Source organism: Manacus vitellinus, unplaced genomic scaffold (genome assembly GCF_001715985.3).
Source record: "Manacus vitellinus isolate BGI_N305 unplaced genomic scaffold, ASM171598v3 scaffold_76_pilon, whole genome shotgun sequence".
Taxonomy (NCBI): Eukaryota; Metazoa; Chordata; class Aves; order Passeriformes; family Pipridae; genus Manacus; species Manacus vitellinus.
The window spans coordinates 24088-37879 of record NW_021940796.1 but is presented as its reverse complement, the minus strand read 5'-3'; the positions used below and the strand labels follow the sequence as shown (position 1 = coordinate 37879).

General features: G+C 42.3%; 2 protein-coding genes across 3 annotated transcripts; one reads left to right on the top strand and one right to left on the bottom strand.

Moving 5' to 3' along the window:
- Positions 1 to 5970, top strand: FBXO39 (F-box protein 39). Of its 2 annotated transcripts, none has more exons than XM_008929215.3 (4): positions 1 to 57; positions 2452 to 3679; positions 4460 to 4636; positions 5645 to 5970. In XM_008929215.3, exons 2-4 carry the CDS (start codon positions 2666 to 2668, stop codon positions 5771 to 5773), a joined length of 1320 nt encoding a protein of 439 aa, XP_008927463.1. In that variant the 5' UTR covers positions 1 to 57; positions 2452 to 2665; the 3' UTR covers positions 5774 to 5970. The 2 variants fall into 2 exon arrangements, with proteins under 2 accessions (XP_008927463.1, XP_017940329.1); XM_018084840.2 differs by having other exon boundaries at positions 4 to 23.
- A 502-nt stretch (positions 5971 to 6472) lies between these two features.
- On the bottom strand, positions 6473 to 13345 carry TEKT1 (tektin 1). Its single transcript, XM_008929216.3, has 8 exons — positions 13215 to 13345; positions 10700 to 10943; positions 10203 to 10368; positions 9792 to 9920; positions 9211 to 9354; positions 7871 to 8093; positions 7112 to 7308; positions 6473 to 6852 (listed from the first exon to the last, which is right to left on the bottom strand). Exons 2-8 carry the CDS (start codon positions 10887 to 10889, stop codon positions 6693 to 6695), a joined length of 1209 nt encoding a protein of 402 aa, XP_008927464.1. The 5' UTR covers positions 10890 to 10943; positions 13215 to 13345; the 3' UTR covers positions 6473 to 6692.
- Positions 13346 to 13792: the final 447 nt, after the last annotated feature.

Below are 13792 nucleotides of genomic sequence, written 5' to 3'. Positions count from 1 at the left end.
GACGGGCTGGGCTGGGCTGCCGGGTGGGTGTTCGAGAGACAGCTCCTGGTACTTCTGGTAATTCATTGGCAGTCAGAGTCTTAGAAGTTTTTTGTTTGTTTGCTTTTTCTCCGTGGGCTTCTAAAACTCTTGTTGGAGGAGACAGCTCGTCTAACTGTCCATGTCGGACTGGAAACCATCTGAAGCAAATCGGGCAGCAAAGAGGGCCAAGTACAGAGAATGTGGTTGCTCAGCGGTGGGGTTTTTGGTTTGGTTTAGGTTTTTTCTTACCCTAGAGAAAAGCAAAACGTACAAAGCATTTATTTATCTTTAGATCACTTCCACCTGAAAATATTGCTCCCAGAAAGCTGTATCAGCTTCTCTTTTTTTCCAAATGATTGGTTTTTCCCCATCAAATTAAACTTGGAGCTGACAGGTGAAGACACCTCCATAGCTAAGACTTGGCTTAGAGCCAAGGGGAAGCCAACACAGTAACACTGCAGGATACCTCTCAAATCCCACCACTGGCTTATAAACATACTTGTCACTAATTCCTAAGAGCTCTGGTTTAGAAAAAGTTCCATATGATGGTGTTTGTACCCCTTTCTATTCACACACTATAATATGGGTGACTAGTGTAATAAATATCCCTCATTAATAGACATGTTTCTATGTATTGCAGCCCTATATGCTGTTCTGCTTTCCTTTGTCCATTGGCTTTAGGGCTTCCAGGTACCTGAAGATGCGTTAGACCTTGCCTGCTGTGTTCTCCCCACCCCAATCTCCATAGTGGAAGCTTCAGATTCTTCTCAATTGCAAACCGCAGCTTGAGCTATGACATTTTAAGACTTGGCTTGGATCTTTGGACATTCATCTAAAGACCTGCAAAACAAAGAGCTCTTAGTGGGGAGTTGGTACTAAATACAAGAGATAGAGTCAGGTGGTAATTGGACCCTTGTGCTCAGTTTCTAAAGGCTATCTTGATTACTGGGGGTTTGAATTGGCACTTTGGATGGCAAGGGCGGGCAGAGGAATCCCTAAGAATTTTGCTAATTGGACAGAGCATGTGTACAGGCAGAGGGATACTGTGTGACATAACCGTAGGCCGAAAGGGAAGGAAAAGGGCTGAAGCTGAACTGGGCAGTCAGCCTGTGCTTTCATGCCTATTTATAAAATTAAAATAGAAAGATCTGAACCTCAGGGATCTGCGTATTTTCTTCATCCACTTATGGTGCCTTCGTTGTTTCCATCCATTTCAACTTTGTTACCCAGCAGGACAGCATGTGCAAAGGAGGAAAGGTAGATTGTTTGGAGATTGGCATCACATACTTTTGAGTTGCATCTTCTTGTAGTCTTGTCAGCCAGTAAGCCTTGATTTTTGGAGTAGATCATAAGAAAGTGTCACTAGATGTTTTTCCAGTTTCATCCCCAAAAGCTAAGGAAAGATTTACCAAGTGGACAGGGTTAAGACACGTGCATTATAGAGATGGGAAGTAAATACATCCTGAATTTTAGTGTCTCTGCAAAGGTACTAGCAGAACACTAGCTTTGCATGCTCTTTGTCTATTTGCAGTCAACTAATACCCTGATATGTAAAAGGCCTCACAAAACCAAGAACCTAACAGGCCAGTGGGATGCTGTTTGTGTTTCATAGCTGAATGCATCACTTCCCTTCTTAAATGTTTATTGCTCAGACCCTCAATCCACTCACCTGGTTGGTGAAAAGTGACACGACAAGACATACAGCCTGCACCTGACAGGCAAATCGTGGCCTGTGTTTCTCTGTTTGCCTTTACATATAGTCAATTGTCATGACATCATGAATGTCATCTCTTTTTTCCATGGCAATGGCTGAGCTTCACATAGGGAGGGCTCAGAGGCCGAGAAAACAAATCTTTAGAGGGAGACTGTGTGAGCTGGAAAAGTGTGCATGAAGATGAACACTTGCACAGTCCAGCTTTGAGAGTGGAACTGGTAACTTCTTGCATCATGTTTTTTTTCCTTAGGTGGACTTACAAAGACTTAGTTGGTCTTCTGACTTGCCAGCCTACTCCCTGTCCACTAGACTACAAGGACTGAACATCCTGCTTGAACCAAGTGATGGAACAGCTTAATATTGCTTATTATACTCAACAGGAATTGTACCTTAATCTAAGGCAGGGTACTAATTGTCATGGAATTGTACCCCAGAAGGCTATGAAAAGTCATTTGTGCTAATTTTGCACTGACAGTCCTGTTCAAATGTATACAGCCCAAAGAACTGGGTATTTTTAGACATTAGGCACAGTCCACAAACCGTGATCAATTAATTACAGCTGATGCTAACCAAAGGTTTCTTAGAGGCTGTGGCTGCTCTACCAGCAGTTGATACCATTTCACTCTTTAACTAGACTGAAGGCAAAAAAGTTAAAAGATGTGTCCTGTGCTTGTACTGTGATTGTTCTTCATTCATTTTTTTTTCTTTTGATTTAGGTTAGACTATAGTTTAGACCCAAGAGCTTGTTTGACCCTGACAGCTAAAGTACAGAGGCAAGGGAAAGATTGTTGGTTTTGATTGTGAAGAAGCAAGCTTTCATCCATTTGCTTAGAAGCCTATTATGTTGGGATTGGCAAGAAATCTACCCACAGCTTTCTGCATCTAGGTTTGACTGAACACTCAGAAGAGAAGTAAGAAACAGTCCTCTCAATGGAAGATGACAATGAACCTGAGCAAAGCTCCTGGGCCCATCTACCTGATGTCTGTCTGAGGCATGTCTTCCATTGGTTAGATGACAGGGACAGGTCTCGGGCTGCCTTGGTCTGTAAAAAATGGAGTTGTGCTATGTACTCTGGATCTCTCTGGAGATGCAGAACCATCACATTCTATGGCCAACCATCAAGGGCACGCACATTGGAGTTTCAAAGTGCACTGTGGTACACCAAGAAATTTGGCAAGTATTTGAAGCACCTTGAGGTCAAGTTATCGAATCCTTACAATACTCCCTTTATCAAAAAATTTCAAGTGACTATGAAAGGTCTTCTTTCTCACCTGGGTAAGTGTAATAGTCACCTAGTATCCCTGAGCATCAAGTACCTAGAATTAGACGGCTTGATCTGGAAAAATGTGGTCAGGGCTCAGTTTATCAAGAACTTAGCTACCTTCCTGAAAAGAATGAGCAAACAGCTTGATTATCTCAACTTAAAAGGAGCAAGAATAACTTTGGAAGAAGGCTGTGAACTTCTGAATTCTCTGAGCAGCTTGACAAATAGAAGCTTTATATCTGAAATCAATATTGAGGATTTCTTCAGTCTCCACCTTTCTGTCTACAGCAGTGCCTTGTTCCACCAAACTATGTCTAAGTTCCACAGCCTGACCATCCTGACTTTCAACTATAACTGCATCTCTGATGAACTGCTGGACATCCTGCGGGAGCACAGCTCTCATTCTCTGTGCACCTTGAATATCAAGTGTCATATCCATGACCCTCATGGGCAAGTGGTCTCGGGAATGTCATGGGCAAATTTGGCCAAGAGAGCCCCAAAACTGAATGTGAACTTCTTCTTTGAAAGAGTCATGAAGCATGATCACCTAGCCAGGATCCTGCTAGTGGAGATCCCAGTTAGGAGCATCAGCCTACGGAGCTGCTATTTCAGTGACCCAGACTGGACAATGAGACCTACCCTCACTAACCTTCTCCCAGCCTACTGGCATGGTCTGCAGGTAAGGGAAATAGTAGTAACATCTTACTGCAGTATCACAAAGCTAAGCAAAGTAATCATTTAGGCCTGCATAACAGCAGTCAGCAATAGAACTTCCTGAACTTTCATGTTCAGAGGGTGGTTTTCCATAAATAAGTCATTCCAGTGGTCAGCTGTAGTGTAGTTCATGAAATTATCCTTGTCCAGTTACAATCCCCATTATGCTATCAGGCTGCTCCATTTTGGCAATGCACAAATGTCCTACGGCACATATAAATTAACTAGTGGCCATATCAAAGCACTTTGGTGTCCCTGGGGATGGTATCACCGAAGGTGTGCAACAGCTGACCCATGTAAATGAGCATCAGGTCTTTGCATGCCTGAGAGAAGCACGTGGCCTTACACCTAGTGGTTGCTGACAGCTTTCTTTAAGCCCTGTTTCATTGCAGAGTTTCTGGTGAACACCAGAGATCCGCAAAGCTCTCTAGAAACTGTCTTTGGCTCTACTCACATATCTAGGATAATTTCCAATATGTCAAATAAGATCATGACATGACTGTGAGTGTAGCATCCTCTAATGAATGCACAAGGGATCACCCCATCTTAATGGGAGAGTGAAGATTACTGTAGCACATATGCTGTTGTCATAATGCAAAACAGATTCTCTGCTAATGTCAGGGTACAAAATTGATCTGCTAACACTCACTTTTGTTGGTTAAATTGGAAAACTATTTGTTGAATTCTAGTTACTGCACTCACAAGCTCCGTTCAGTAGTACTAACAGTGTTCATTCTTTTTCAAGAAATTAACACTTGAATTAAACAATGACCATGAGTTGCTGGACAATGAGCTGCTACAGCTTATCTTATCATGCAAGAGGTTGTTATTTCTGAAAGTCTGGGCATTTCTAAGTGTCACCTTTATGGAGAGGCTGCTACAAAACCGTGCAGAAAGGAAGTGCATTCTGACTACCATAAAGGTAAGACTTTGTGCTTTAAAAGTCCCCTTCCCTTCCTCTCTCCAATACCCAGAGAAGGGTTAAGTCCCCAATGTTAACGTAACTACCTTCCCTACACATTATAATGAGCCTGGGAAGCACTCACAGAAATGGGGCTTTCCAACCTACTTAGCCATGTACAGATACTGTAGAAGTTTAATATGAAGTTCCAATGATTCCACAAGTCCTTCTTAGACTGGCATTCCCTCTGTCACCTATAGTTCAAGCCCACTTCCACTTCTAGGGATTCTGAGTCACCTCTCAGGCTCAGTGCTTATGTCTATGCTTAAACTGAGGCAGGTGGGTTGAATGCCACTAAACTGCAAGAAGGTATAAACACAGCTCACTCCTTAGGAACTGTGTGTTGAACTGGGGCCAGGCCACAACTATAGCTGGTGTAAACCATGCTGACATGCTACTTTGTGTGCTGTATTCTGGATTCAGTAGATCCTCACAGATCAGTGCAGATCCCAGGAATGCATCAGTTCTGGGGATAAAAGGAACCTTGCTCTTCCAGTGTGAATCGACACAGGCCAGGACAACCAAAAACCCACAGCTAAAACACAAAGAGTAAATTTATTTTCCTTCCCTTGCTAACCGAGGAATTCCCAAAGCAACCCCTGGGCTGAGGCACACAAGTGGAGACACAGGCATGGTTAAACCTGTCCCTGCCAGAGGCCACTGGCTGCTGTTCACACTGGGTTATCAAGGGCTATTTCCAGCTGCAGTTGAGCCTTTTACAATCCTCCTCACCAGTTCTTCCACTTTTAAACCCATTCCTCCCAACACCTCCCAAAAATTCTTTGGCAGGAGATGATGTTTTCAGTCAGTTTGGAGTGAGAAGAGAGTAAACCCTCAAGATTCTACTCAAACCCAAGGAATTTGGCTTCTTTACATTCCTGATTAGTCACAGAGGCTTCTTCTTGTTGTGAGCTTTAATAGTCTGAGCTCCACATATCTGTGAATCACAATTGTTGTTTGTGAATACAGGTCAGGATTTACACTGCCCAATATGACAGCACTGAGGAGGAGCGGCTGTTGGCTGATATTTACAGGAAGTTCAAATACCTGATTGACTCAGAACTTAATTATTTTGTCATCACCTACCCAATGGTGTAAACCACAGCGAGAGAAGAACACCCAGTGACATTTGCATTAACGGATCCTTCAGAAGGTTTTAGTAGGAGATTTGAATCTTCACAGCAATGCCTCTGAAAGGGAAATACCATTACAGCAAGAGAGAGGCAAGGGACAATTTTACACTCCGTGCATTAAAATGTTGGACTTGGGAACTGGCCTCCTGTGTCTCCAGCATCATTTATTCTTGCCCTTTTTTGCTTTTCCTTGTAAGAACCAAAGGAACCCTTTTCCAGCTTTAAAGGCATCTCTGGTAAAAAGAATGCCCTCCTCTTTTTTCAGCACTTCTCACTGTAGAGCTTCAAACACTTTACCATTGAAGCATCTTGTCGTTTCCATTTTATGAATAGGAAAACTGGGACATGAGGTGAGGAAGTGATTTACGCAAAGTCAGCCTTGACTTGATCTTGATTCAGATGCAGTCAGATGCATTATCTATTGAATCAGCCTACCTCCTGTTAAGTTTGACATACTGCCTAGTTCTTAGAAGCAGATGATAAGAATAAAACGTACCATGGCTAGTCCTGAGATTCACCCCTCCCACTTGCCCAGCTTTCCAGCAAAAGACTTTTGAGGAGACTCCTGCTCTAGCTTGCACAGAGCCACCTTCTGCCACCCTTCAATGGCAAAAGATACCATAGGTTACACATGAGAGAAAGAACATGGAAGAAAGGGCATTTCTTATTATTCTGGAATTCTATTGCCAAGTGGAAAATTTCCTCAGATATTCTAGAGCACAGATAGCTGTGAAACAGACAGCTGTAAGTACTAGGTCTGTTTTAATTATCTTGCACAACTAGAATCAGGACAGCACTGAGCCAAACCAATAAATTTGGAAGTTTGTAAATGAAATTTCAGCAGGAGTTGGTTCTTTGGAGCACAGTTTCCCAGTGTGATGGCTTCAGAAGTTGTTTATGTAAACAGACTCTCTCATTTGCATGCACAGCACTTCATCAATATACAGTGTATTCTCCTTGACCTTGATCTCTTCCTCCAAGGAAAGCTGTCGGCGGCTCAGACCTTTCAGCTCTGTCTCAGCCTGTGCCAGTGCATCCTTTAATCTAATAGGGAAAATACAGGCAGGCATTAGTTGAAAACACATGGATAGGGTTTTTTTCTCATGTAGGTTAAGAATTCTGAGTGAGAAAAAGAAAGATGGAAAGGGATTCACAGAGACAATATTCATGCAGCTTCCCTTTAAGTGTCCTGCCATTAAGAGAAAAGCAATTCCCAGCCTTTCAGGGAGAATAGGTGGGACCCATTGTTACTCTGATGCATTAAATTAACCACAGATTTTCTTCTTTCATCATTTCCACTTGCCTTTGAATATTTTTGGTAATCTCTTGAACTTCACTCATCAGGCTGCATTGCACTCTGTCATAACACAGTTCCACATTGGGGCGATGGCTTCTCGCTTCCAAGCGGCTTTGAGCCACTTTAGCAGGTCCTTCTTTATCAGCTATTGCTTTCTTTAAGGCTGCAATGTTCTTCTCCTGGGAGGCAGTCTCATCCATCACCTTAAAAAATCCAACAGAAGGAAGTGCTGCACACTTGTCTCTTACAATGGGTGAAATAATCATCATTTTTAATACTTATACCAAGAACAGTAACACTTATTATATTGTTCTTTTATCAAAGGATATTTTGCAAAAGTTAGCCAGGATTATGATTCCTTCATTGGAAAGCAGATGAGACTGTTCTGCATGAACCCAGAAATTTATGCTCAGCAATTAATTTTTAACACTCAGTTTTCATCTGTCCAATTTTGTGCACATTGGCCTTGATTTTATCAGTTATATCACAGTCCTGAAAGTTTTATTGGAGTCCCAGGTAACTAAAAATCACAAGGGAAATCCTGACTTATAGCAACACTTAGATTGAATGAGTGATTCTAGAAATTCATCTCTGTGGTGGTGCACACAGAGATGAGAAAATAGAATCTAAGATGACTTTATGGAGGAGGGGAAAGGAAAAGAAAAATAAAATGTGGCAAATCAGTGCAAACCGCTGGATTGAGAAAACTGGTAGATAACCCAAGCCCAGTGTTTCCACTTTTTTACTGACTGTCCCCTGACTTACCATTGCAAGAAGTGTCTCTAGCTTGTGCTTGGCATCCTTGACTTCCTTCACCCTATTTCTAAAAGCGACATTCACCATCTCACAGTGCTTGCGCATGTCATTTGCTGTTTGTGACAGGATGCCATCAATAAGTGCCCTCAGTGCCAAAGAATTGTTTCTCTGCTTGTCAGCCTTTTCAACATTTATGTTTGAGAAATCTACCCAGTCTTTAGGGCTAACAAAACTGAAAGAGATTAAAAATAAAAGGTCACCCACTGGCAGCCTCTGAGACTCCATAAATCTGTAATTATGCCACAAAACCAAGAGCAAAGCAGTCCTATTAACTGCACATCCCAGTGAGTGCCAGTTGTGCTGGGAATTCTACAGATACAAAATAAAGACCCTCCTTGTCACAAACATTTTATAATTAAGTAGACGAGAGTAGAATGAAAGCAAATTTGCTAAAGTCATAGAGCAACTTTGTTATAACTATCCTTTCCCCTGATGAAGGATTATTAAGGGGGGAAACACAGATAATAACCAATATTTCTTAGAACACCTTTCATTAGTATGGCTGTTACTGTTAATAGCAGGTAGTTATTCACACAACAAAGTCACTTATTCTCTCACACAGTATACCTATAAGACACAGTACCTGGTTGAAGCAATAGCTGGGAAGCCCAGCCCCAACTGTATCCCCAGAACTAAAGGGTCATCCATGTGCAGCTGTGGCTTGCAGGCAGGTTTTCCGAAAGTTCCTCAGAGGAGGAACTTATAAGGAGTTCCTTATTTCATTAGGTGGATATATAAAGCATATAGCAGCCAATACCACTGGTGTGGTCTGAGCTATACAGCTGTCTCACACATACTGCTTTCTTAGTATGGTTCCTCTTTTCAACCCATTTTTCTGTGGCAGCTATTTCTCCATCTAAACCATTCACACTAACTAACCCATGCAGAAGGGGCACATTTGACAGGTTAATGACTGAGTCAGAAACTGACTCCACACCTCATGTGTCCCAGTCCAGTGTTCTCCCCACTAGGACACCCTGGGAGAGGAAAGAAAGTTAGATTAGTAAGTCTCTTCTGGGTTTAAGCAACATGTGAAATTCCTCCTTAGGTAATTGTGAGCCTTAAAAGCTTTTAGTAAACTGCAGTTCACTGGGAGTATAATTACTGTGGCTTATTTCACAGACATATTACAGATACAAAAGCGATGGACAGAAGGATAAAAACTAATTATAACAGACAGCTGGTGGACAGATAAAGTCTTTTTACACAAAATTAATCTTGCTATTACTGCAACAGCTCATATTATCTGTATAATCATCATATGTTGGTTGAACTAAAGAACTACTTACTTTCCTTCTATTTTCACTGCATTATCAGCATACATCATATCAGGAGTGTCATTTGTCAAGCGAGCACAGTAATCATCAATTGTCAGAGCTGTGAACTTGTCCTTCAGATCCATTTCTAGGTTGTATTTTGCTGAACGGTTTTGTCTAGGAGGAGAAACAACCAGACTCTAAGCCAAAGTGTGGGTACTTCCAGGTGTTCTTAACATGCATCCATACATGTATGAGGTAATTCAAATACATTTATGGAAATCTTCATGAATGAACTGTTAGTTGTGGAGTCCTAAAATCTACAGTATGAAGCTGCCTCCCTATAAATTGATGGTATGATTCTCATTGGAATGAAAGGCACAGGACTGGATCATGAGAAGACCAAGGATCATGTGCAAGTACTCTGAGTTCTAACAAACAGAACCTCTCACCATTACTGATTCAGTGGTATGAATTAGGACTGACCTCCTGCAACTGTTTAGCATTGAAGGTAACTTTGGACTTGTGCTCAGCCTGACTCTACAACTTCACAGGATTATGACTGTCTTACTTCTCAGCTAATCAGTGTTCTGTTATGCTCTTTGCCTCTGCACCTGATTTGCTCATTGGTTTGTTCCAATGTATGTCCCAGCAAAGCAATAATCCCCTGGAGGACTTCAGCTTCCTTCACCAGTTCCTGTTCCACTTCATCATGCACCAAGTCAATTCCAACTCGCCTCTGCCTAAATGAAAAGAGTAAAAGCCATCAGCCACATTGCTCAAATGCCTGCAGCTAACAGACGATGAAGCCCAGCTTTACAAATCAAGTTTTTCCTTGCCACATGGTAAGACATGCTATATCTTAATGGCTTTGATTCTCAGTGTTTTAACACCTAAATCAGACTATGACTTCACTGCAAAGAGAGACGAGCCCTTAGTTTGTATCCTTTTTTATTATTTGTTAAAGGTTCGTTATCTAGATTTTTTTTTCTCTCCTTGAATGCTTTTCTTCTTAATCATCTCACCTGTACAGGAGACACTTTTGGGCAATGACAAGTGGCTCTTTGCAGCTCTCCAAAGCTCTCTCCAGCCTATTCTTGAAAGTCAACAGTAACTCTGTCTCATGAACAATTTGTTCTAGCTTGTTATCTAGTTCTTGCTTCCAGAATTTTATTTCTTCCCGTCTCTGTTCTGCAGAATTAAAATTGCAAACATGTATTATATGCCAGAGGACTGTAGTTCAGATCTTAGATATGGCTAAAAATAGACTTATTCCACAGTGGAGTACATATAGTGCTGTGGGCTGCCATGTGGAAACAGTTTTGCAACCCTGCATTAAGAGGCTTTTGTTATAAAGAATCTACCTCAAAATATATTTTTTAAATATTTTTAATTTTTCCATGAGATCAGGGAGCATGACATTGACATATATTCCTACTCATTATCAGCTAATTTTCTAAGTCCATCTTAAATGTATAGCTCAAATAGCACATCTTGACCCTTGCAGAACACATGGGATTACCTATTTTCTTGTTGACATCACTTTGGGTTTTCTGAGTTGTCTTTTCTATTTCATCCACCAGCCGCCAACTCTCAGCTATCATGCACTCTGACCTGGATTTCTGGGACTCTGTACTGACACGCTGCATCATGTTTGCGGTAGCCCATTCTGAGGGATGGAATTTAGATGGATCTTGCAACAGTCTGGCCATTGTTATTCGGAAAGTTTCTGGATATAATGCAGGTCAGTTCTTGGAATGTGGAACCTGAAAACAGCAATAGCATTATATATTTGGCTGCAGAAGCAGGAAGAGAAGACAGGTCCATCGGGATGAGAAATATTCTTGCTCCTTTTATCTGCAAAATGACACAGATATGAAAAGAATAGATTTCTTGCTCAAGGCTCCCCAAGGCTTTACTGATGTGTAGGCGAAAGAGTTTGAAGTGGGAGAATGAAGAAACAGAAGAATTTGTGAATGGAAACTAGGAGGAAAGAAGTGGAACTGAAAGGAAAAGATGGACTGTCTGCAATAGGAATGAGAAGGGAAAGGAGACCTGTGAAAGAGGATGGAATTACTAAACAAGCAATCACAGAAAATAGAAAAAAAAAGAACAAATATAAAAGATAAATAGTCTCCCACAGGTTGGAGAAGTAAATACCTTTCAAGATTATGGTGGAGAGATGGATGAAATCTAGACTGTAAAAAGAAATGTAATCATAGAATCATTAAGGTTGGAAAAGACTTCTAAGATCATGGAGTCCATCTGTTAACCCAGCACCACCATGTTCACCACTAAACCACATCCCCAAGAGCCAAACCCATGGCCTTTGAACACATCCAGGCATGGTGATTCCAGCACTTCCCTGGCCAGCTTGTTCCAATGCCTGACGAGGTGATTTTTTTCTAATGATTATTTGGGAGGGGCAGGGGGAAGAGAAATAAAAACAGGACCTGAAAAGCTGAAGGAGGAAATTCAGCAGGCAAATGAGGAAATGGAAAAGCCCAGAAAGGGCTAAAGCAGAACAAAGAACCAAGCGTACTGGGAACACTTGTTTAATGTAGGGTGAAACCCATGCCCTGAATTTATGAAAAACAGTTTGATTATCAATTTTCCTATTCTTGCACTATGCTCATCCAGTGTTCCTGGGACTGCTCCTCACCCCAAATGCACACAGCTACTCCTCAGCAACAGACAGCTTTGCCCACCCTCCAGCACAGGTACCCTTCAACAACCCCTTTCTCCTTCACACACCTCTTGACTGATTCTGCTCTCAAGTCCAAACCCTGGCCAAGTGCCACATCTTCAGTTCCCCTTCACTGGATCCAGCCTCAATCTCCTCAGCTGCAGCACATTTTCTATTTAAATGTGCAACTAAATATTGCAGGACGTTGCTCGACCAGCACAGAAGGTAAACAAATGCTGCTGTGGGAACTACACCCGCCCTGCTCCCAGGCTGCAGCACTGGCCAGAGGAGACGCAGCACACACGACCCACTGGGGCTTCATTTCACCTACTGCCTGTTAAGATCTGTCTGGAAAAAAAACCCTGTTCTCTGTACATTAATTTGAGATAGTTCCCAGAGCTGCGGGCAGTAATTTTGGATTGTTTTATTACAGAAATGCAGAAAGATTGTGAAAGCAAATGAGAGGTGTGTTAAATGTCTAGCTATCTAAAATGTCAGTCATAAAATATTCTTAGTAGTATGCTCCATCTTTGTGGCAACTATATTCTTGCCTAGAAGAAAAGATACTGAGAGGCAGACAGAAGAGATGAAGGAGATAAAGAGAATGACATCAGATGAAATTTCCAACGACTTCAGTACATCTGAACTCAAAGCTAGTTTGAACAGAGGTTTATTTTGGCTTGTGTGAGTCACAGAGGATGGATCAGGCTGCATATTAGTCATCTTCCACAAAATGTTATTATCTGTGTTCCCAGTAACATTCCAAGGCTTTTAGAAATACTAGCAAATTCCAGAGGGATGACTAAATGATTCAGAATGAACTGAAATGCTAAGATATCTGAATGGCCGTTAAGAACAATGAATGTCACGGTTCTGGGAACGGTGCTCAGTCACCTTGAAAGCTGTGGAACTCCCAAGAGATGGTTCTCCACATTACTGTGACACTGCCGTTTTGTTCTGAACACCCAGTATCTGATGCTGTCCTGCCCCAGTTTGCAGCAACACCGTGACAAAGTAATTAAAGTAACCAAGCCTAAATTACCTGAGATTACCTCAATTGGTTGGAGCACGGTGCTAATAACACCAAGGTTGTGGGCTTGATCCCTGTACACGCCATTCACTTAAAAAAGTTAGACCCGATGATTAACGTGGGTCCCTTCCAACTCAGAATATACTGATTCTATGATTCTATAAAGCTGTTCTTCATTGTCAGCTACCGGAAAGGATTATTTTCTTTTCAACTCTTAATATAAAATTTACATTATTATTATTTCCTTTTCATCTGTTAATATGAAACTTACAACTGATTTTACAATATGAATTATACGACATAAGAAAGCTCTAGTTTTACCTCAGATGGTTTTCTGGGGTTAAATCACCGTCGACATCGAAAACCTCCACCGACTTTACAGGGGGAGAAAAAACGGCCCCGCGGCCGCCCCGGCTGCGTGAACGGACAGTCCCGACCCCGCCCCCGCCGCGAGCCGGCCCCGCCCCCGCCGCGAGCCGGCGCCCGGCCCGCCGCCGAGACGGCCCCGCCCCCGCCGCGAGGAGCCGGCCGCGAGACGGCCCCGCCCCCGCCGCGAGCCGGGCCCCCATGAACAAAGGCTGTTCAGCCTGGAGAAGGCTCGGGGAGAGCTTTCTGCAGCCTTTCAGTACCTAAAAGGGACTTATAAGAAAGATGGGGACAAACTTTTCAGGAGGGCCTGTAGCGATAGGACAAAGGTCTCAATGGTTTAAAACTAAAAGAGAGTTGATTTAGACTAGTTATAAGGAAGAATTTTTTTACCATGAGAGTGGCAAAACACTGGCACAGGTGGTCCAGAGAGGTGGTGGCTGCCCCATCCCTGGAAACATTCAAGATCAGTTTGGATGGGGCTCTGAGCAACATGATCAGGCTGAAGATTATAAAATCATAGAATGGTCTGG

Bases quoted from the DNA above. Each gene is read 5' to 3' on its own strand.
- FBXO39 (XM_008929215.3), top strand. From the start codon at position 2,666: ATGGAAGATGACAATGAACCTGAGCAAAGCTCCTGGGCCCATCTACCT. The intron at 3,680-4,459 runs GTAAGGGAAATA...TTCTTTTTCAAG, and splicing joins CCTACTGGCATGGTCTGCAG to AAATTAACACTTGAATTAAA. The intron at 4,637-5,644 runs GTAAGACTTTGT...TTGTGAATACAG, and splicing joins GCATTCTGACTACCATAAAG to GTCAGGATTTACACTGCCCA.
- TEKT1 (XM_008929216.3), bottom strand. From the start codon at position 10,889: ATGGCCAGACTGTTGCAAGATCCATCTAAATTCCATCCCTCAGAATGG. The intron at 9,921-10,202 runs GTGAGATGATTA...CTTTTCATTTAG, and splicing joins CAAAAGTGTCTCCTGTACAG to GCAGAGGCGAGTTGGAATTG. The intron at 6,853-7,111 runs GCAAGTGGAAAT...TTTCCCTATTAG, and splicing joins ATTACCAAAAATATTCAAAG to ATTAAAGGATGCACTGGCAC.